The sequence below is a fragment of the Ammospiza nelsoni genome, chromosome 22 (assembly GCF_027579445.1).
Source record: "Ammospiza nelsoni isolate bAmmNel1 chromosome 22, bAmmNel1.pri, whole genome shotgun sequence".
Lineage (NCBI taxonomy): Eukaryota > Metazoa > Chordata > Aves > Passeriformes > Passerellidae > Ammospiza > Ammospiza nelsoni.
The window spans coordinates 5255247-5278400 of NC_080654.1; the positions used below are offsets into that span (position 1 = coordinate 5255247).

Sequence of the window (23154 nt, forward strand, 5' to 3'; positions counted from 1 at the left end):
GACACTGAATACCCTGGAGGCAAAAACCTGGTGCCAAATTCTCCAGGCACTAAATTCCCTGAACGCTAAATGCCTCGACATTAAATTCCCCGAAGTTAAACATCCAGGTGTTTAATGCCCCGGAGCTAAATACCCCAATGCTAAATTCCTTAGGCACTGAATTCCCAACGCTAAATTCCTCGGGCACTGAATTCCCAACGCTAAATTCCTCAGGCACCGAATTCCCAACACTAAATTCCTCGGGCACTGAATTCCCAATGCTAAATTTCTCAGGCTCTAAATATTACAGGCATTGAATTCCCAGCTCTAAATTCCTCAGGCACTGAATACTCCAGGCACTTGATTCCCAATGCTAAATTTCTCAGACACTGAATTTCCAACATTAAATTCCTCAGGCACTGAATTCCCAACTCTAAATTCCTCAGGCACTAAATATTCCAGAGATTGAAATCCCAATGCTAAATTTCTCAGGTACTGAATTCCCAACACTAAATTCCTCAGGCACTGAATTCCCAATGCTAAATTCCTCAGGCACTGAATATTCCAGGCACTGAATTCCCAACACTAAATTCCTCAGGATCTAAATATTCCAGGCACTGAATTCCCAACACTAAATTCCTCAGGATCTAAATATTCCAGGCACTGAATTCCCAATGCTAAATTCTTCAGGCTCTAAATATTACAGGCACTGAATTCCCAACTCTAAATTCCTCAGGCACTGAATTCCCAACACGAAATTCCTCGGGCACTGAATATTCCAGGCACTGAATTCCCAACACTAAATTCTTCAGGCACTGAATACTCCAGGCACTTGATTCCCAATGCTAAATTTCTCAGACACTGAATTTCCAACATTAAATTCCTCAGGCACTGAATTCCCAATGCTAAATTCCTCAGGCACTGAATTCCCAACTCTAAATTCCTCAGGATCTAAATATTCCAGGCACTGAATTCCCAATATTAAATTATTCAAGCTCTAAATATTCCAGGCACTGAATTCCCAATGCTAAATTCTTCAGGCTCTAAATATTCCAGGCACTGAATTCCAAATACTAAATTCTTCAGGCATTGAATACTCCAGGCACTGAATTTCCAACATTAAATTCCTCAGGCACTGAACATTCCAGGCACTGAATTCCCAACACCAAATTCCTCTGGTGCTAAACACTCCAGGCACTGAATTCCCAACGCTAAATTCCTCAGGCACTGAATATTCCAGGCACTGAATTCCCGATGCTAAATTCCTCAGACACTAAATATTCCAGGCATTGAATTCCCAACGCTAAATTCCTCAGGCACTGAATATTCCAGGCATTGAATTCCCAATGCTAAATTCCTCAGGCACTGAATTCCCAACGCTAAATTCCTCATGCACTGAATATTCCAGGCACTGAATTCCCAACATTAAATTCTTCAAGCTCTAAATATTCCAGGCACTGAATTCCCAATGCTAAATTCCTCAGGCACTGAATTCCCAACGCTAAATTCCTCATGCACTGAATATTCCAGGCACTGAATTCAATGTCCCAGTAACTTTCTGCTCATCCTGCTTCAAACCAGTGAAAAAATTCCCAGCACAACCAAAAGCAGAGGCTCCATTTTGGGATATCCCCCCTCATCCCAGAGTTTAATCAATTTTCAGATTAATTGGGGGTTTTAATTAAACCAATGATGGTTTGAAGCTGTACAAGGCAGTGCGTTCCCAGGGTTGGTTTGGAATCCAGTGGGATTTGGGCTGAATTCCTGGATGGAACCCACAGGATAATAATGAGCTGATAAATATAGCAAAAATAAAAATAATTTAAAATTATTATTATTATTATTAAATTAGAAATAATAATTTTTAATGCTGTTAAATCAAGGACTTCAGCTGCAGGGAAGTGAATGGGTCCACCAGTGCTGGTGGGGCTGGGGTGGTTTGGGATGGATGGGATGGTGGGGCTGGAGCTGACACCAAGTGGATGGAAATTGTAATTCCTGATCTGGGAGCAGAAAATGGAAGATTTGGGGGGAAAAATTAGGGATAACCACAAAAAAAAAAAAAAAGGGAAAAAAAGAAAAAAAAAAAAAGGGACAAAAAAACCCACAACAACAACAAACAAACAAAACCAAACCAAACAAAACCAAACCAAAAAACTCTTCAGACCAGAAAAAAATTGTCCTAAAAATGCCAATTTTGAGCATCCAGAAGAACGAGGTGGAGGGTGAGAGGGGGCTGGGATGGGATGGGACGCAGAGCCCACGTCAGCACGAGATTTCCTTTGGAAAAGTACCCAAATCCACGGCAAATAAATGGAATAAACCCCCAATATTCCCTTGGAATATTTATGTAACCTTGGTCTTAAGAAGCCTTTTTTCCTGAAAAAAGGTATTTCTTTACAAAAAAGGCACTTTTTTTTCACCAGAAAATCACTTCTTCTTCCTCAAAGCACAAGTTTTATTCCAAAAAGCTCTATTCCTGCAAATAAAAGAACACTTTTTCCCCCAAAAAAATTACTTCTTACCCCAAAATTTATTTTTTCTCAAAAACAATTTTATTTTTTAAAAAAATAAAGCACTTTTCCCCTCAGTTTTTCCCATTAAAACCTTTTTTTGGCTTTATTTTTCCCACCAAACCCCATGTTTTTGTCTCCAGAAAGACCTTTTTTCCCAAGAAGAAGTTGTTTTAAAAAACAAACAAACAAAAAACCTACTTTTTCTTTTTAAAGCTTTTTTTTTTTCTCAAAAAAGCACTTTTTTAGTCAAGAAAAAAGGGGTTTTGTCTCTCAAGAAAAGTGTCTTTTCCAAAAACCCCTCTTTAATTAAAAAAATGGCTTTTTTTCCCAAACCCATTTTTCCTTGTAGAACATAGAGAATTTCTTTGTGGAGCTCTAAACTCCATTTTCTGCTTTTTCTTTTCCTGTAAAAAATTGGCTATTTTGGTTTTTTTAGAAGCAGTTTTTCTATCCAGAAGTCTGTTTTTTCCAAGAAAAAAAGCCCCTTTTCCACCCAAAGCTTTTCCTTAAAGAAGTCCACTTAAAAAAAAAAAGACATTTTTTCCTCTCAAAAAAGTGCCTTTTTCTAAAAAGAAAAATTAAAAAAAATAAAGCTTTCTTTTTTAAAAAATAAAATCACCTTCTCTTTTTCCTAAACCCACATTTTTCCCTCAAAGGATTTATTTTTTAAGGTTTTCCCTCAAAGGATTTTTTTCTTTTTTAAGGTTTTCCCCTCAAAGGCTTTTTATTTTTTAAGGGACCTTATTTCAGAGAAAAAAAATCATCTTTTTTTCTACAAAACTCCTTTTCCCATAGGATAAAAAGCCCTTTTTTTCCCCAAAAAAGGAGGAAAATGAAAAAAAAATTAATTTAAATTTAATGTAATTAATTTTGAAAATAAAAAAAAAATCTTTTTGCAGAAAAAGATTTTCTATAAAACTCCTTTTCCCAAGGAAAAAAGCCCCACCTTTTTTTTGTTTTTCCACAAAAAAAGGGGGAAATGAAAAAAAAATATAAATTAAATATAATTTAATTTAAATTTAATGTAATTAATTTTGCAAATTTAAAAAAAAATTATAGAAAATTCGACTTTTTTAATGGACTTTTGATAGAAAATCCGATTTTTTTCCTTTAATAAAAAAAGGGATTGGTGCTGTAGGGGCCGGGCAGGCCGGATATGATCCGGCTCCGCTCACATCAGAAAATATCCGGCCCCATTGTTCGGGGCAGCCGCGCCGCGTCCGTGCTTTGTCCCCTTGGGATCCACATAAATATTTGGAGAGCCCCAACGAGCGGGAAGAAGGACGAGAAATTTTATTTTTTTTTTTCCTCTCCGCCCACCCCCCTTCCCCCCTCCCCAAACTTTTTATTATTTTTTTTTGGGGGGGGCCAAATGTGACTTTTTGTACCTTGGGACGGAAATTTCCGGCTGGAAACCCAACCCTGCTGCCTGGTGGGAGGTTGAATGGGAGTCCTGCTGGTTGGGAACAATATGGATTTGGGATGAAAAGGTTTTTCCAGGCCGGTTCCCCGGAGAGAAGCGGATCCGCCGTGGCGCGGTGCCCGCGGGATGCGCGGAGAGAGGCGCTCCCGGGATTTGGGGGTTCCATGGGGAGAAATGTGGGGTTCGCGTTGTGATTCGCACCCTCTGAACGTGGGAGAAGCAGGGAACTGAGATTCTTGATAATGAGGTTGGGACAGACATCTAAAGTCTTGATAATGAGGTTGGGACAGCGTGGAGCGAGGCGCTCCCGGGATTTGGGGGTTCCATGGGGAGAAATGTGGGGTTCGCATTGTGATTCGCACCTTCTGAACGTGGGAGAAGCAGGGAATTGGGATTCTTGATAATGAGGTTGGGACAGACCTCTAAAATCATCAATTCCTGTGCTCTAACACCTCACGGTCCCATAGCACCGCGTCCCATGTCCAGAATTTTTTTAAACACTTCCAGAGATGTGTTTAAACCTTCAAAATAATTCTTATCACATTTGCTGTGCCCGTGTTTGTTCACAAGTGGAATTGTTTACCTGGAGGGAATTGATCAATTACCTGGAGGGAATTGATTAGTTACCTGAAAGGAATTGGCAATTGGATTCTGATTCCAGTTATCCAATGGATAATTGGATTCTGTGTGTTTTGATTCACCGACCGATTAAATCCAGGTTTGTGTGCGTGTTGGGACTGTCACTCACAGCCACAAGATTCTGGGCAGTTGAGTGCTTGGCAGATTCAGTTTAGATGTAATATAGTATAGAATAATATAATATAATAAAGTGATTAATTAGCCATGGAGTTCTCCTCGTCATTCCTCCCTTCCACACGGGGTGGCCTTGCTCCGATAGAGAGCTGCCCCCTGATGGGGCTGGGATGCAGGGCAGGGATAAACCCCATCCCAAAATATTCAGGATTCAGGGATGAGAGGACATGGAATGGGGGATCTATCCACCGAGGAGAGGGATGCAGGGGTGAGGGGAGGAATGGGAAATGGGGATCTATCCTGGGGAAATGGGAAATGGGGATCCATCCTGGGGAAATGGGGATCCAGCCCATCCAGGGGGAAATGTGAAACAGGGATCCATCCCAAAGGAATGTGAAATGGGGATCCATACAGGGGGAATGTGAAACAGGGATCCAGCCCATCCAGGGGAATGGGAAATGAGGATCCATCCCAAAGGAATGTGAAATGGGGATCCATCCAGGGGGAATGTGAAAGTGGGATCTATCCAGGGGGAATGTGAAATGCAGATCCAGTCCATCCAGGGGAATGGGAAATGAGGATCCAGCCCATCCAGGGGGAATGGGAAATAGGGATCCATCTCATCCAGGGGGAATGTGAAACAGGGATCCATTCTGTCCCAAAGGAATGTGAAATGGGGATCCATCCAGAGGGAATGGGAAACAGGGATCCAGCCCATCCAGGGGAATGGGAAATGAGGATCCATCCTGGGGGAATGTAAAACTGGGATCCATCCAGGGGGAAGGTGAAATGGGGATCCATCCCATCCAGATCCATCTCATCCAGGGGAAATGTGAAACAAGGATCCAGCCCATTCTGGGGGATGTGAAACAGGGATCCATCCAGGGGGAATGTAAAACTGGGATTCATCCAGGGGGAAGGCGAAATGGGGATCCATCCCATACAGGGAGAATGGAAAATGTGGATCGATCCCGTCCCAAAGGAATGTGAAACAGGGATCCATCCAGGGGAATGTGATACAGGGATCCATCCCATCCAGAGGAATGTGAAATAGGGATCCAGCCCATCCAGGGGGAATAGGAATGGGGATCCATCCAGGGGAATGTGAAACAGGGATCTAGCCCATCCAGGGGGAATGGGAAATGGGGATCCATCCAGGGGAATGTGAAATGGGGATCCATCCCATCCAGGGAGAATGGAAAATGGGGATCCATCCCATCCAGGGGGACATGAAATGGGGATCAAGCCCATCCAGGGGGAATGGAAAACGGGGATCCATCCAGGGGAATGTGAAATAGGGATCCATCCCATCCCAAAGGAATGTGAAACAGGGATCCATCCAGGGGAATGTGAAACAGGGATCCATCCCAAAGGAATGTGAAACAGGGATCCATCCCATCCTGGGGGAATGGGAAATGAGGATCCAGCGCATCCAGGGAGAATGTGAAATGGGGATCCACCCCATAAAAGGGGAATATGAAATGGGGATCCCTCCCACCCCAAAGGAAGCCTCAGCTCCAGGATGAGGGATGCCAGTAGCCCGTGGCCTCCAACCACGGTGGCTCCCAAGCTCTGTCCCACGGTCACCAGATGTGGCTTTTTTGGGTTGGAAAAGGCAGGATTTGGGGCCATGCGCTGGTCTGAGGTGGTTGTGGGTGGTGGGGTGAGATCTGGGGCAGAAAAAGGGAAAAAAGGAAAAAAAAAAAAGGTGGGGGGAGGAACAGAAAACAAAGAGAGGAAGGGGGGAAAAAAAGGAAAAAGAGGGAAAATAGTGGGGAATGGGGGGAAAGGGGGAAAACGGGGGATAAAGGGAGGGGGAAAGGGAGAAGACAGTTGAGGGAGAGAGGAAAAGAGGGAGGAAAGAAGGAAAATTGGGGAAATGGGAAAAGCAAGGGAGAAGGGGGAAGATGGGAAAACTGGATGTAAAACATGGGGAAGGGGAATAAAGGCAGGAAAATGGGGAGGAAGAGAGGAAAAACAGGGAAAAGTGGAGGAAAATTTAAAAAGGGGGCAGGGGATAAAAGGGTGGAAGAGGGGTAAAGCAGGAAAAGAGGAAAAATAAGAAACGAGGAAAGGAGATGGAAGGGAGAAAAAAAAGCAGGAGAAACAGAGGAAAAACAAGGGAAAGGAGGAAAAGGGGATGATAGGAAGGAAAAATGGGAGAAAACAGGGAAAACGGGGGAAAGGGGGGGGGAAGAAATGAAGCTGGGGAAAACAGAGAGAAACAGGAGAAAAAGAGAAAAAACAGAGTGAAGTAGAAGGGGAAAACGGGTAAATGGGGGGAAAGAGAGAAATCTGGAAGGAAATCCGGGGGGAACCAGGGGTAAAGAGGAAAAGCGGGGCCCGGAGGGACCGGGAGGAGCCCCGGCGCCTCCTCGCGGCAGCGGCGGCGCGGCCCCCGAGGGGTCCGGACGGGCCCCAGAGCCCCCCCAGGGCCACCCCAGAGCCCCCGGTACCCCTGTAGTCCCCTAGTGCCCCTATAGCCCCCAGTGGCCTCATAACTGCACTCAGTGCCCCCATAGCTCCCCCCAGTACCCCCATATCCCCACATTACCCCCATGTCCCCCAATAGCCCGCCCAGCGCCCCCATAGCACCCCAGTGCCCCCATAGCCCCTCAATGGCCCCATAAGTCCTCTCGGTGCCCCCATAGGTCCCTACAGTACCCCCATATCCCCCCATAGCCCACCCAGTACCCTCACAGCCCCCCAGTGCCCCCATGGCCCCCCAGTGCAGCCCCTGAGTGTCCCCCTGATCCCTCCCAGTGCTCCCAGTACGCTTCCCTGGGGTCCCCCCCCACCTCAGTGCCCCCTATGGCCCCCCAACTCCTCTCCGTAGCCCTTACAGCCCCTCAGTCTGCCCCAGAGCCCTCACAGCCCCCTAACACACCTTAAAGCCCCCCCTGACTGCTCAGTGTCCCCCCATATCCCCCTCAGTGTTCCCAGCATGACACACAGGGGAATGTCCCTCCATGTCCCCTCCCGGTGACCCCGGTGCCGGGAGCAGATCCTGTCCTTGCATGGCCAGCTGGGTTGGGGACACCCCGAGTGTCCTAGGGGGGCACGGACCCCAGCTCGGGGGGGCTTTGGTGGCCGCGAGTGACCCACGAGGGCATGGGCACCAGTGCCACCCTCTCCTGGCGGCGCCGACCCTGAGCATGCCCGGGACAACACGGGAAGCACCGGGGATCGGTGCCACCCCCTCCCCGCTGCAGCCATCGGTAACGACCATGGGCACCTCCGGGAATGCCAACCCCGACAGCTCCGGGGCCGGTGCTGCCCACCCGGTACCTCCTGCCGGTACCGGTCCCGGGAAACACCGGGCACGGGCGGCACCAGCCGGTGTGTGCCCTCAGCATCCCCGCAGGAAGCACCGGGCACGGGCGGCACCGGCCGGTGTGTGCCCTCAGCATCCCCGCAGGAAGCACCGGGCACGGGTGGCACTGATCGGTGTGTGCCCTCAGCATCCCCGCAGGAAGCACCGGGCACGGGTGGCACTGATCGGTGTGTGCCCTCAGCATCCCCGCAGGAAGCACCGGGCACGGGCGGCACTGATCGGTGTGTGCCCTCAGCATCCCCGCAGGAAGCACCGGGCACGGGTGGCACTGATCGGTGTGTGCCCTCAGCATCCCCGCAGGAAGCACCGGGCACGGGTGGCACTGATCGGTGTGTGCCCTCAGCATCCCCGCAGGAAGCACCGGGCACGGGTGGCACTGATCGGTGTGTGCCCTCAGCATCCCCGCAGGAAGCACCGGGCACGGGTGGCACTGATCGGTGTGTGCCCTCAGCATCCTCCGGGTGGCCCCGGGTGACCCCGGCGGCGGTGCCACCGTACCCAGGCAGCCGCATCCCGCCCGGGGCAGCGCCGGGCTGACTCGAGCGACCCCGTGCGACAGCGGTGACCGCTGCCATCAACTCCACGCTGCGTCTTGTCGCCCGAAGCGGCTCTCAGCATCCTCCGGGTGACCCCGGGCGACCCCCGGTGACAGCAGGGACTGCCGCCAGCATCCCCAGGCCGCAGCGCCCCGCCGGGCCTGACTCGGGGCAGCCCCGGGATGGCTCCTGGAAGCACGGCCGGGCGGATCTCCGTGGTTCCCCGCTGCCGAGCCCCGCCGGTCCCGGTCCCGGCCCGCTCCCCTCGGGCCCATCCGCGCCCCCTCCTCTCCCCGTTGCCATGGCGACCCCGCTCCCCCCCGCCCCCCCCAGCGGGGTTGCCATGGCGAGCGCGAGCAGCGGGCGCGCGGCGCGCGGTGGGCGGGGCGCGCGGGGCGGGCGGGGCGGCGATTGGCCGGGCGGCGCCACGTGACGCGCGCAGGAATGCAAATGAGCGATGGCCTCGCGCCGCCGCCGCGCCGCCGCCTGAGGGAGGGAGGAGGGAGCGGGCCCGGCCCGGCCCCGCCGGGACCCCCGGGATCCCCGCAACCCCCGCTCCGGGACCCCCCGGCGCCCCCCGGGCCATGGCACAGCCCGCCCGCCGCCTCCGCCTCGCCCGGCCCGGCCCGCAGGTACCGCGCGTGCCGCCGCTACCGGGCCCCGGCGGCTTTGTCTGGGCCGGGGAGGGGGGGGCTGGCTGAGGGGAGGGGGGGGCCGCGCATGCGCACCCGCCGTGCCTCAGTTTCCCCAGCCGGGGCCGTGGCCCCCGCCGCTCCCCGCCCCCCGTGGAGCCCCCATTTCTCACCCCATCCGTGTCTCCCCTCCTTCCCTTTCTCCTGCCCCCTCCTCTGGTTCTGGACTCCCTTGTTATTATTATTATTACAGTTATTATTGCCCACCGCCCACCATCATATTCCAGTGCCCCCGTGTTATCTCTGGCCCCCTATACTATGTCTGACCCCCTTGCCATCATGTCCCACTCCCCACCTCCTACCCCCTTTTCTGATTTTGCACCGTTAGTATTATTCCCACTCCCCACCATCATGTTCCAGTCCCTGCTGTTTTATCTGACTCCCCCTTTATTAAATCTGACCCTCTCTTTTCTTTTCTATCCCACCCCAGTAGTGTTTTCCACCCCTCACCAGGATCTTGCATCCCCTCTCTTATTCTGCACCCCCTTATCATTCCCTGTGTCATATCCTGCTGCTCCCTGTCCTGCACCCCTTTATTATTATTTTATCAATCATATTCCAGTGCTTGCTGTTACCTCTGCCCCCCAGTGTAATATCTGACCTCCCTCACTTCTATCCAACCCTGTCATTAGTGTTTTCCCCTTTTTCCCATTATTTTGCACCCCCTTCTCTGCTTTTGCTTCCTCTTATTATTTTTCCCACCCCATCATCATTTTCCAATCCCTGCTCTTTTATCTGACCCCTCTCTTTTCTATCCCACCTTCCCACCATATCCCACCCCTCACCAGTTCCTTGCATCCCCCCTTAATCTGAACCCCCATATTGCTCCATGCTGCTGCTCACTGTCCCATCTTCCCCCTCTAATCCCACAACCTCTCTGTGTCCCCATTCCCTACCCCCTCATCGTTTGCCCCCCCATTTTGGGCTCAGCTCAGGCAATTCCAGCTCTTCCTGTCCTGGCTGTGGGACCTCCCCATGTTCCCCCACCCCAGCAGTGCTGGGGTCCCAGCAGTGCTCAAAATCTTCCCTTTTTTTGTTATTTTGGGTGGGTGGAATGGTTTGGGGGTTTGACCTCTGGGTCAAAAGTGAGGTGACCCCCATGTGACACCCCAAATTCCCTGGTGGGGTTTGGTGTGGGTGGGAGCTGTGGGGGGCTTTGCCCACCCCTGGGGGATTGAGTCCAGGTGGGCCTGGTGTGGTCCCTCTGTGTCAGTCACTGCAGTGACCCCGTGTCACCTCGATGCCACCAGAGCAGGACAAGCAGGTGTGTGGCTGTTGGGTGGGAAAAGGTGCCCAGAGCCTCTCCAGCTGAGGGTGAGCGTGCCACGGATGCAGAGCTGAGGGTGGGCAGTGTCACAGGCCACATGGACACGTGGCTGTCCCACCCTGTGCTCTGCCACAGTGGCGTCTCAGGGGACGAGGCCAGGACATCACTGCTGCCACGTCCCTGCTGTGCCAGGCTGGCATGGCCTGATGGGGCCGTGCTTGGCATGGTGACCAAGGCCACCCTCAGTGGCTGCTGTCCATAGTCTGCAGTGTCACACACTGTTGTCCCTGGTCCCGCTGTGGTGGCGCTGCAGGGGCTCAAACAGGTGACATGGGTGGAGTGTGGTGGCCGTGGGTGGCTGTTGGTGACCATGGAGTGTCATGGCCACCACAGTGGCCGTGGTGACAGAGGTGGCACCCACAAACCCCCCTCTCTGGCCCCCACAGCACTGTCCCCATCCTCCTCCTGTCCTGTCATGCTGTCTGTCCCACTCCTGCCATCCATTCATCCCTCATCCATTTCCTCTGTCCGTTCCTCCTTGCATCCCTGCATCCCTCTCCTGTGTCCATCCAGCCTTTTTTCCATCCCTTCCTCCCTTTTGTGTCTTTCCATCTGTCCATACTTCCTCCCTCCTGTTTGCTCTGTTCTTCCCTCCTTCCCTCTGTCCATGACTTTCCTGCTTTTTTTCAGCATTTCCTTCCATCCTCGGATCCTTTCCTCATTCTGTCCATCTTTCTATCCATCCATCCATCATTCCTTCCTTCTGTTCTCAGAGCTGTCATTCTGTCTGTCATTTATTCTGTCTGTCCTCTTGTCCATCCTTCCTTCCATCCTTGACCCCTCCTTGTCCTTGCCTTCCATCCTTGACCTCTCCTTCCTTTTCTATTTCCTGTCCTTCCTGTCTCTTCTTCCTTACTTACTTCTCTCTGTCCTTATGTCCATCCTGCCTCCTCCCCTCTATGTTCCTTTTTGCCCATCCATCCTTCCATTTGTCACTTTCCTTCTCCTGTTTCATTCTCTCTGTCTTTCTGTCCTTCTACCCTTTCCTAGTTCCATAACTCCCTGGGTTTCTCTCTTTCCTTCCTCTCCTCCCCTCATTTCCTTCTCCCCATTCATCTCTTTCCTACTTCCCTCCATTCCTCATTTCCTTTCCTGTCTATCGCTTCATCCCTCTCTTCCTCCAGGCCATCCTTCTGTCCATCCCTACCTCCTCCCCTCCATCTCTCTGCCTTCCAGCCTTCCCTCTGTCCATACTTCCTCTGTTCTGTCCGTGCTCCCTTTCCCCTTTTTCCCTGGGGCACTGACTTTACTTTAGTGGAGGAGGATGAGCACAGCGTCTCCCATCATTCTTCCTCCTCCTCCTCTGTGCTTCCAGCACGATGGTTCCCCTCACTGTGTTCTCCTCCCCAGCTCTAGTCTGACCCCGTTGCACCGGCCCGGCCCGGCCCCGCCATGGAGAATGAGCAGCTCCCGGCCCCAGCCCCCGCCAGCAGCGCCGGCAGCGCGGCCCCGGCGCCCGCCAGCAGCGCGGCCGCGCGCCCCGCCGGGCCCCAGATCTCCGTCTACAGCGGCATCCCCGACCGCCAGACCGTGCAGGTACGGGGCTGGGGACACCCGGGGGCTGGGGGGCACCGGGGGGGTCGTGGCCACATTTCCTCCCCAAAGGTGATCCAGCAGGCGCTGCACCGGCAGCCCAACACGGCGGCGCAGTACCTGCAGCAGATGTACGCGGCTCAGCAGCAGCACCTCATGCTGCAGACGGCCGCGCTCCAGCAGCAGCACCTCACCAGCGCCCAGCTCCAGAGCCTGGCCGCTGTGCAGCAGGTACGGGCGCCCCGTGGGCACGGGGGGTGGCTCGGGGCTGGCACAGCCCTCACCCTCGGCTCTCCCCCAAGGCGAGCCTGGCGGCGAACCGGCAAAGCAGCTCCTCGGGGGGCAACGGCACCCAGGCAGCCCCGGCGCAGCAGCCCACGGTGAGTCCCTCGGCCTCTGGCACCCGCCCAGCCACCGTGCCCACCCGTGCCAGCACCCCGACCTTGTCCTGGTGCCCGTTGCAGATCAACCTGGCGACGTCGCCGGCGGCGGCGCAGCTGCTGAACCGGGCGCAGAGCGTGGGGCCCGGCGCGTCGGGTATCGCTCAGCAGGCCGTGCTGCTGGGCAACACTGCCTCGCCCGCCCTCACCGCCAGCCAGGCCCAGATGTACCTGCGGGCACAGATGGTAAGGGTGGGGCTGCACCCAGGACCATTGGGGTGCCCATCATCCTGTTGTGGGGTGACGGGACCCACAAAGGGCACGTGGCTGTGACACTGGAGGGGTGCTCATTGCATGGCATGCCTGGGACCCATGGGGAATCCGTAGGGTGCTCAGAGTCTATGGGGTGCCCCCCACCTGACTGGGGGTCCAAGGACCCCACAGGGTGCCTGTCACCCTGCTGTGGGGCGTGTAGACTTCATGGGGTGCCTTCACTCAGCTGAGGGAATTCAGCCTCTATATAGGGTGAACCCCATCCCACTGGGATGCCCAGACCCCACAGGGCACCCAGAGCTCCATTGGGGGTACTCAAGCAGGTGCTCTTTGCCTTTGGGGGGACGTTGGGACCCTATAGGGTGCCCTCCCCCACACTGTTCCTACCCTACATAGATAGAGAGATACCCATGTGCCACCCTGTAGGGGCACAGAGGAGGGACACACACAGGGTGTGCCACCCCTGACACGGTGAGCCGTGCACCCACTCTCCCTGTCCCCAGCTCATCTTCACACCCACGGGCCCCGTCAGCGCTGTCCGGCCCGAGAGCCCTGCGCCGGCCCCTCCGCCGGCCCCGCCACCTGCCCCACCACCCAGCACCCCTCAGGTGAGTGTCCCCACCCCTGGCAGCCCCCAGAGCCTGCCCCGGCACCCCTGACCCGCTGCCGTTGCAGGTGCACAGCCTGGCCCTGCGCCCCGCCGGCCCCCACCTCCCTGCCCTGGCCATGAAGCCCCCCGGGGGTGCCCCTCCCCGGGCTTGCCCCCCCCGGGGGCCCCCGCCCGAGCCCCCCGCCGAGCACCTCAAAAAGGCCGAGGGGCACGAGGGCCGCGCCCATGGCCTGGCCCGCAGCGCCGCCCCCGCTGCCACCCACCCGCTCGTCACCCCAGGTAAGGGGCTGCTCCGGGGAGGGACACCCCGGGGTGCTGGGGAGTCACGGGCTGTTCGCTCTGACACCGGTGGTGGCCCACGCTGGTGTGTCCTGCAGCTGTCACTGTCTGTGTTTGGGACCTCCATCCCCTCACTGGGCCCCGCTCGGGAGGGTCTCAGCACCCATAGGATCCCAGGGGGCTGGGGCAGTCAGGGTGTGAGCCAGGGGACGCCGTGGAGTGCTGGAGCCTGGGGTGCTGCACTGCCATGGCTCCCAAAACTGGGGACACCTGAGTGCAGCTTCCCGCAAGAGCTGGCAGAGCTCATTGTCCGAGGGCACCAGAGGGAACAGACACAGAGTGAGCAGCAGCCTGCTGGGCGTGGGTCCCGTGGTGCTCAGGGGCATCTCTGTCCCCGTTGCTGTCCCCACAGCCTACGCCCCGCTGCAGCCCCCCCAGTTCCTGCAGCAGCCGCCGAAGCCGATGCAGCCGCAGCCGCCGCAGCAGCAGCAGCAGCAGTTCGTCATCCAGCAGCAGCAGCAGCAGCAGCAGCTGGGTCCCCGTGGGCAGCCTCCCTCGGGCCCCCCCAGCACCCCCCAGCTCCAGCCCCTGCCCCCTGCCAGCCCCGGCCCGGGCCCCCAGCCCAAAACGGGGGTGCCCCAGGGGGCGGGGGGCGAGGGCGGCCCCCCCAACGGGCACCCCGGCTGCCACGCTGCCCCCCGCAAGTTCCAGCACGCCTCGGCTGTCATCCTGCAGCTGCAGCCCGCCGGCCCCACGGTGAGGGGCCCCCACATCTCCCCCCAAACCTTCATCATCAGGGGCCCCCACACAACCCCCAAAGCCTTCACAAGCCTCCCCCCAAACCCTCACAGTGAGGTGCCCCCAAACATCCCCCCAAACCTGCATCAGGAGGGATCCCCAAACCTTCATCAGGAGGGACCCCCAAACATCTCCCCCAAACCTTCATCAGGAGAGGCCCCCACATCTCCCCCAAACCTGCATCAGGAGGAGCCCCCACATCTCCCCCAAACCTGCATCAGGAGGGGTCCCCACACATCCCCCAAAGCCTCCCCCCAAACCCTCACAGTGAGGGTCCCCCAAGCCCCTTGGTGGAGGGAGGGAAGGAGGAATGGGGGCACGGGAGTGGGAGTGGGGGGTGCTGGGTGTCAGCTGTGTGCACACGCGTGTGGGTGTGCAAGTGCACAGTCCCTGCACACGTGTGTGTTCCTGAAATGTGCATGGGGGCCCAGCTGTGACATCAGTGTGCAGGTGTACAGGTGTGCACGCTCGGGCCACGCTGCACATGTGTGCCTGCTCCATGCACACCTGTGCACAGCTTTGCCCCATCCGTGGCACTTTGGTGGCCGTGTGTACCTGGTGCTGTGACAGGAGGAGCATGTGGCTGATCCATGTGTGTGTGCATGTGTTTGATCTTGTATGTGTGTCCTGGACCCACACACGTGTGTGTGCACAGCTTTGCCAGATGCATGCACGTGCATGTGTGCATATGTGCATGTGTCTGCTCCCTGCATGTGTGTGCACACGAGTGCAGATGTGCTTGCCTGGCATGTGTGTGCACCTGTGCTTGACCCATGTGTGTCTGGCCTGTGCGTGTGTGTGTGTCAGCCCCGTGCACGTGTGTGTTTGTGGAGGTGTGTACAGGCTCCTCGCACACATGTGCAAATGCAGATCAGGTGTGTCTGTACACGCGTGCCCATCTGTGACACACGTGTTTGCATGTGCATGCCCGCTCTAGGCACATGCTTGTGTGACCCATGGACAGTGTGCACCCTCCAGTCGTGCAGGTGCATGGCCCCGTGCCACCCGCACCCACACCTGCCCCGAGCCCCGCACGTGCGTGTGCACACCTGACCCCGGCCCGCGCGTGTGCACACCTGACCCTGCCCCACGCGTGTCCCTGCCGCCACAGCCGTCCCTCGGGGTCCCCGAGGGCGCCCGCCGGGACCCGCTGCCCGTGCCGAGGAGCGCCGAGAGCCCGCCTGCCGCCCCGCCGCAGCCCCCCGCCCTCTCGCCGCCCGCCGCCCCCCCGGGCCCCGACACCCCCGAGGGCGAGCGGCCCCTCACGCACGGTAAGCGCCCGCCCCGCTCCCACGGGCACCCACTCGCGGGGTGCTGCACCCCGAGCCCGCATGCAGCGGGGGCCGGTGAGGCCGGGCAGAGCTGCGGGAGCTCGGGCGGGGCTGCGGGAGCCCTGAGGGGAGCTCGGGCAGCGCTGAGGGGCGCTCGCTGAGCCCGGGCCTGCGGGCCGGGTGCGGCGCCCGCCGCTGCCGCTAGGGGGCGCATGCGCGCCACGCTCATGCACAGAGCGCACCCGAGGGGCGGGGCTGTAGCCACGCCCCTTTCTGTAGGCGCGGCAGTGGCGCGCGGGCTGGGGGCGTGTCCACGTCTGGAGGCTCCCCCCCCGGCTGCGTCGGGGTGCAACCGATGTGGGGGCGTGTCCGCGCCCGTGCAGTCCCGCCCCTTATGGAGCGAGGCCCCGCCCCCCGTGGCGGGGGCGCGGGAGGAGGCGCCTTGTTTGGGTGGGCGTGTCCGAGGCTCCGGGCGCGCGCGGCGGCAGCGCCCGCCAATGGGCGCGCGGGGGCGTGTCCTCGGCAGGCCCCGCCCCCGCCGCCGCCTTTGTCCCCGCTCGGCCCTGGCCCCGCTCCCGGCGCCGCTCCCGCCGCAGCCCCGGCCCGGGCCCCCCGCCATGGCCCCCCCCGACCCGCTGAGCGCCCGGTGAGTGAGCGCCGACCGCGGCGGCCAGGCCCGGCCCGGGGCGGCGGCGGCGGCGGCTCTGACCTCACTTCCGCATCCGCCCCCGGCCCCGGTCCGGCCCCGCGGCCCGGGCGAGGGAGGGGCGGGGGCAGCGGGAGCCGCCGCCGCCGCCGGACAAAGGTGATGGGGGTGCCGGGGTCCGCGCGGCCCGGGGCGGCCTGGAGAGGAGCGGGGCCGGGCGGGCTGGGCCGGGGCCAGCGGGCTCCGCGGGGCTGTGCTGGGATCTCACGGGCGCAGATCGGGCCCTGCCCGGCGGTACCGGGATGTGCCGCGGCCTGAGCGGGCGGTTCGGGCCTCTCTGGGCTGTGCTGGGGCAGATCGGCGCTTTCCGGGCCGGATCGAGCCCTGTTGGGGCCTTTCTGGGGCACATCGGGGCTTTCCGCCGCGCACCGAGCCCCGCCGGGGCAGCCGCGGCCTGGCCGGTGCCTCCCAGCGCCGCGCCGGGGCTGCCCCGCTCCTTCCGCGCTCCGCGGCTGTGCCCGGAGCCCCGCGGGTATTTTGGGGGCCCTTTCCCCCCTTTGGCACCCCCCGGGGCCGGCTGGGCGGCGCTGGGAGCGGCGGCAGCTGCTCCCCGTTCCAGCTGTATGGAAATCGCGGCCCCGCGTCAGCGGCGGCGTCAGCGCCCGCCCCTCGCCGCTCACCGCGTGTGCCCCGCTGTCCCCAGAGCCCCCCGAGCGCCTCCATGCGCAGCCCCGCATTCCCGGGATGACCTCGGGCTCCGGCAGCGCTGCCGCCACCGTCGCCGGCGCCGCCCCCCACAATGGTGAGAACAAACCGCCCCAGGCCATCGTGAAACCCCAGATCCTCACGCACGTCATCGAGGGCTTCGTCATCCAGGAGGGCGCCGAGCCCTTCCCGGTAACGTATCCCAGTCTACCGGGACCGGGGCTGGCCTTTGGGGCGGGGGGAATGGGGTACACGGTCAGGCCTGAACCCCCAAATCCATCCCTGCTTCGTCATCCGGGAACGGGCTGAGCTGCTCCCGGTGCTCTCCGTGGTTTATCCCTGTGGTTTATCCCGTTACCGAGTGTTTTGTCATCTGGGAAAGGGCTGAGCTGGTCCCGGTGCTCTCCGTGGTTTATCCCTGTGGTTTATCCCTGTGGTTTATCCCGTTACCGAGTGTTTTGTCATCCGGGAACGGGCTGAGCTGCTCCCGGTGCTCTCCGTGGTTTATCCCCGTGGCTTATCCCGTTACCGAGTGTTTGTCATTTGGGAAAGGGCTGAGCTGCTCCCGGTGCTCTCCATGGTTTATCCCTGTGGTTTATCCCGTTACCGAGTATTTTGTCATCTGGGAAGCGGCTGAGCCCTTCCCAGTAATGTATCCCGATGTCCCTGCCCTGGATTTGGGAGGTTGGGAATGGAGCACCCAGCACCGTGAAGCCCCAAATTCTCACCCATTTCATCGAGGACGTCATCCAGGAAGGGACAGAATCATTCCCAGTAATGAATATTTCTGTGCACCCTCATTCCTGAATTTGGGGTGTTGGGAATGGGGCATCCACATTGCTGTGAATCCCCAAATCTTCACATTTTTGAGTTCCTTATTGTGCAGGACGGGGCTGAGCCATTTCCAGTAATGCATCCCCTGCACCTGTCCTTGTTCCTGGATGTGGGAAATTGGGAAGAGGGATTGGGAATGGGATGCCCAGACAATCATGAGCCCCCAGATCCTCACCCATGTTATTGAGCATTGAGGAAGAGACGGAGCTGTTCCAGTAACATTCCTGGAGCTGAGAGACTGGGAAGGTGGGGTTGGGATTTGGGGGGCTGGGAATGGGATGCCCAGACAATTATGAGTCCCCAAATCCTCACCCATCTCATTGAGCATTTCCATCATCTGAGAAGAAACAGAGCTGTTCCAGTAACATTCCTGGAGCTGAGAGGTTGGGAAGGTGGGGTTGGGAATGGGATGCCCAATCCTGAGTCCCCAAATCCTCACCCATCTCATTGAGCATTTCCATCATCTGGGAAGAAACAGAGCTGTTCCAGTATCATACCTGGAGCTGAGGGATTGGGAAAGGGGCGTTGGGATTTGGGGATTGGGAGTGGGTCACTTTGACAATGATGAACCCCCAAACCTTTGCCTGTGTTATTGAGCACTTCAGCAGCCAGGAAGGGGTAGAATCATTCTTGGTAATGTACCCTCCTCTCCTTATCCTTGCTCCTGGATTTGAGGGGTCAGGAATGGGTCACTCCAACAACAGCTGGACCCCAGATCCCCACCCTTGTTGCCCAGGGAGGTGCAGAGCTGTCCCTGGTACCTGTCCTCACCCCATCCCTGGGTGTGAGGGGTGGGATGGGCCGTGCCAGCCCCGTGGGCACCCTCAGGGCTCCCTGGGGCACAGGTGCAGCCAGGTGTGTTGCACAGGTGGGCCGCTCCTCGCTGCTGGTGGGGGCCCTGCACAAGCAGTATGCACAGGAGCTGCTGCCAGACAAGCTGCCAGCACAGGACAACACCACCACCACCGACTCGGACATGGAGGAGCCGTACCTGCAAGGTAGCGCCCGGGCCCTGGGATCCCCCCTGAACCCCGAGATCCCCCCGAGTGCCCCCCCGGCTGAGCTGGCTGGTTTCTCTCTCTGGGTGTCCCTCCACGCCCCCCAGAATCCAAAGAGGAGGGGAACCCCCCCAAGCTGAAGTGTGAGCTCTGCGGCCGCGTTGACTTCGCCTACAAGTTCAAGCGCTCCAAGCGCTTCTGCTCCATGGCCTGTGCCAAGAGGTAACCCCAAAACCCACCCAAACCCTCCTTGTTAGGGTAGAAATAACCCTTAAAACCCACCCAATCCCTCCTTGCTGCATAGAGGTAACCCCAAAACCCACCCAACCCTAAATCCATGCCATCCCTCTTTGCTGGGGCAGAGGTAAGCCCAAAAGCCACACAACCCCTGCTTGCTGGAATAGAGGTAACCCCAAAACCCACCCCTGTTTGCTGGAGTAGAGGTAGCCCCAAAACCCACCCAACCCCTCCTTGATAGGGTAGAGGTAACCCCAAAACCCACCCAACAATCCCTCCTTGCTGGCGTAGAGGTAACCCCAAAATCCATGCTGTCCCTTCATGGCAGGGTAGAGGTAACCCCAAAATCTGCTCAGCCCCTCCACAACCGGATAGAGGTAGCCCCAAAATCCACTCAGCCAGGGTAGAGGCAACCCCAAAACTCACCTGACACAGCAGATGTAACCCCAAAACCCATCTATACCCTCTTCAGTGGAGTAGAGGTACCCCAAAACCCTTGACAAGAGTGGAGGTAGCCCCAGAAATTACCTGCCAGGGTAAAGGTAACCTGAAAATCCATTCAGCGTGGGAGAGGTAACCCCAAAATCCACCTGCTTGGGGTTGTGGTAACCCCAAAATCCAGCCTTCCCCTCCTCTTTGGTGGGGTAGAGGTACCCCCAGAGTTCCCCCAGTGGGGTGGGGACCCCTCATGCCCCTGCTCCATGCAGGTACAACGTGGGCTGCACCAAGAGGGTGGGGCTGTTCCACCCCGACCGCAGCAAACTGCAGAAACCGGGAGGGCCCCCCCACGGGCGGCGCCGCAGCTGCAAGGGGACCCTGCCCCCCCTGAGCAAGGACAGCAAGAAACAGGTGAGGGGACACGGGATGGACACTGAGGGCAGGGCTTGGCCTTGGGGCTGGCATTTGTCCCCAGTTTTGGGTGGGCTCTGAGCCTTGGGTGTGTCCCTGACTTTGGGGGCACAGGGTGGGTGCTGAGGACAGGATTTACCCCCAGTTATGGGGACACAGGGTGGGCACTGAGGACAGGATTTACCCCCAGTTATGGGGACACAGGGTGGGCACTGAGGGCAGGGTTTGTCCCCTCTCAGGTTTGGCCTTGGGGCTGGCATTTGTCCCCAGTTTTGGGTGGGCTCTGAGCCTTGGGTGTGTCCCTGACTTTGGGGGCACAGGGTGGGTGCTGAGGACAGGATTTACCCCCAGTTATGGAGACACAGGGTGGGCAGTGAGGGCAGGGCTTGTCCCCAGCTGGGTTTGGCCTTGGGGCTGGCATTTGTCCCCAGTTTTGGGTGGGCTCCGAGCCTTGGGTTGTCCCTGGCTTTGGGGGTACAGGGTGGGCACTGAGGCCGGGTTTTGCCCTCAGCTGGGGGGACATGGGGTGGGTTTGTCGCTGAGTTTTGGTGACGTGGGGCAGGTGCTGAGCCTGGGGTTTGTCCCTGAGTTTTGGGAACACAAGGAGGGCACTGAGGCTGGGATTTGTCCCTGAATTTTGGTGACATTGGGCAGGTGCTCAGCCTGGGGCTTGTCCCTAAATTTTGGGAGCACAGGGTGGGTGCTGAGGCTGGGGTTTGTCCCTGAGTGTTGGTGACACAGGGCAGATGCCGGGCCTGGGGTTTGTCCGTGAATTTTGGGAATGTGGGGTGGGTGCTGAGGCTGGGGTTTGTCCCTGAGTGTTGGTGACACGGGGCCGGTGCTGAGGCCAGCACTGCCCCCGCAGCCCCCGGGGTCTGTCCCAGCGGGGTCGGTGACGGCGTCGTTGCAGCTCAACCACAGCCAGGAGGATTCCAGCCGCTGCTCGGACAACTCCAGCTACGAGGAGCCGCTGTCGCCCATCTCGGCCAGCTCCTCCACGTCGCGGCGCCGGCAGGGGGAGCGGGAGCTGGAGCTGCGGGACATGGAGCTGCCCGAGCGCGACCTGCCCGGCCTCGGCCACCGCTTCCTGCCCAGCGAGCCCAGCAAGTGGAACGTGGAGGACGTTTACGAGTTCATCCGCTCGCTGCCGGGTGAGGAATGCCCTGGCATGGGCGGGGATCTACCCACAGATAGCCAGTTTTGGGAGGATTTGTGTTCCTCAGGATGTGTTCAAGGAGGGATCTACTCAAGATTGAGGAATGTCCTGGGATGGGTGGGATCTACCCACAGATAGCCAGTGCTGAGGTTTTGGGAGGATTTGAGTTCCTCGGGATGTGTTCATGGGGGAATCTGCTCAAGATTGAGGAATGTCCTGTGATGGGTGGGGATCTACCAGAGGTAGCCAGCGCTGTGGTTTTGGGAGGATTTGTGTCCCTCAGGATGTGTTGATCTACTCAAGGACAACCCCAAAGTTGGGGTTTTGGGGAGAGATTTATTCACAGAGAACCCCATATTTTAGAGTAGGATTTACAAACAGATAATCCCATAAATTTTGTGGGGATGATTTGCTGATTTTTTGTTTTTGGGGGATGATTTACTCACAGATAACCCCATAAATATTTGCAGGGGGTGATGGATTCTAGTTAGAAACCCATTCATATTTTGAGGGGAGCATGGGGACTTACAAATAAACCTAAAGGATAATTGGAGGAAGCTATTTACATACGGATTCCTAAATAAGATTTTTTGGGGGATTCAAGCCCCTGGGTGTATTTTTGAGGATTATGAGGGGGATTCAAGCCCAGAGAAGCCCCTGAGTGTATTTTTGGGGGATTATGATGGGGATTCAAGCCCAGAGAAGCCTCTGGGTGTGTTTTTGGGGGCTGTGAGGGGCGTTCAAGCCCAGAGAAGCTCCTGAGTGTATTTTTGGGGGGCTGTCAGGGGGATTCAAGCCCAGAGAAGCCTCTGGGTGTATTTTTGAGGGGCTGTCAGGGGGATTCAAGCCCAGAGAAGCCCCTGATTGTATTTTTGGGGGCTGTCAGGGGGATTCAAGCCCAGAGAAGCCCCTGATTGTATTTTTGAGGATTATGAGGGGGATTCAAGCCCAGAGAAGCCCCTGAGTGTATTTTTGGGGGCTGTGAGGGAGATTCAAGCTCAGAGAAGCCTCTGGGTGTATTTTTGGGGGCTGTGAGAGGCTTTGCTGACGCTGCCCCTCCCCACAGGCTGCCAGGAGATCGCCGAGGAGTTCAGGACGCAGGAGATCGACGGGCAGGCGCTGCTGCTGCTCAAGGAGGATCATCTCATGAGCACCATGAACATCAAGCTGGGCCCCGCCCTCAAGATCTACGCCCGCATCAACATGCTCAAGGACTCGTGAGGGGCGAGGGCACGGGACCCCAACTTCCCCCAGGGGACCCCTGACCCCCCAATGCGGCCCCGGGGAGGGGGCAAAGGGGGGGGAGACACTTGTGAGCACACCCCGCCCCCCCCCGCCCCCCCGGGGGGTGTAAATAGCCCGTAGCTCTAGAGCCCCCCCACCCCTCACCCAGCTTTGGGGGGGTCATCCCCCCTTCTCCAGCAGGGAGGGGGGGTCCCCACGTGTCCCCCCGTGTCCCCCCCAGGCGAGCAGAGCCAAGCAGGACGGTTGTTGCCTTAACGTGTGCTCCCTCCCCCAGCTGGGATTGGGGCCCCCGCAGGGAGGTTTGGACGCCCCCCAAAAGGGGTCAGGGAGAGGTGGGGGGCGCGGAGGAGGCGTCACCCCCCCGTTCACACACACCCCCCGCACTCTGGGCTGGGTTTGGGGGTGCCCAAGCAGAGGACAGTGGTGGGGGTCCCCCCCCAGGCAGGTAAGGACCCCCCCACTCCCCCCTCAGCCAGCACGATCTTTTTAAGAAAAGAAAAGGAAAAAAAAAATTTGAAAAAAACCACACATGGTCCCACCCCCCCTTTCCTGTTTTTTGTTTTTGTTTTTAATAAACACTGAAAAAAAAATCAAACCTGGGACTCTCCCAGTTTTCTTCACTTCCCACCTCCAAATTTCTGTTCTAAACTAAGGGATGTGTGGGTGGTGGGACTTCTGTGGGCAGTGGGGACATTTTGTGTGACCTGGGCATCCCTCCTGCCCCCAGCTGGGAGGTGGGGACATCACCGTGGTGACAGTGGCACCCTCCACACCTCCAGG

The 23154-nt window shown here is 57.6% G+C and overlaps 1 protein-coding gene across 1 annotated transcript; it reads left to right on the plus strand.

Moving 5' to 3' along the window:
* Positions 1-9002: 9002 nt before the first annotated feature.
* PHC2 (polyhomeotic homolog 2) lies at positions 9003-22956 on the plus strand. The gene is made up of 15 exons (XM_059487658.1): positions 9003-9173; positions 11911-12096; positions 12166-12324; positions 12396-12473; positions 12558-12719; positions 13250-13354; positions 13422-13635; positions 14048-14391; positions 15545-15704; positions 17054-17247; positions 18758-18887; positions 18995-19109; positions 19832-19973; positions 20839-21124; positions 22196-22956. Exons 2-15 carry the CDS (start codon positions 11953-11955, stop codon positions 22348-22350), a joined length of 2388 nt encoding a protein of 795 aa, XP_059343641.1. The 5' UTR covers positions 9003-9173; positions 11911-11952; the 3' UTR covers positions 22351-22956.
* Positions 22957-23154: the final 198 nt, after the last annotated feature.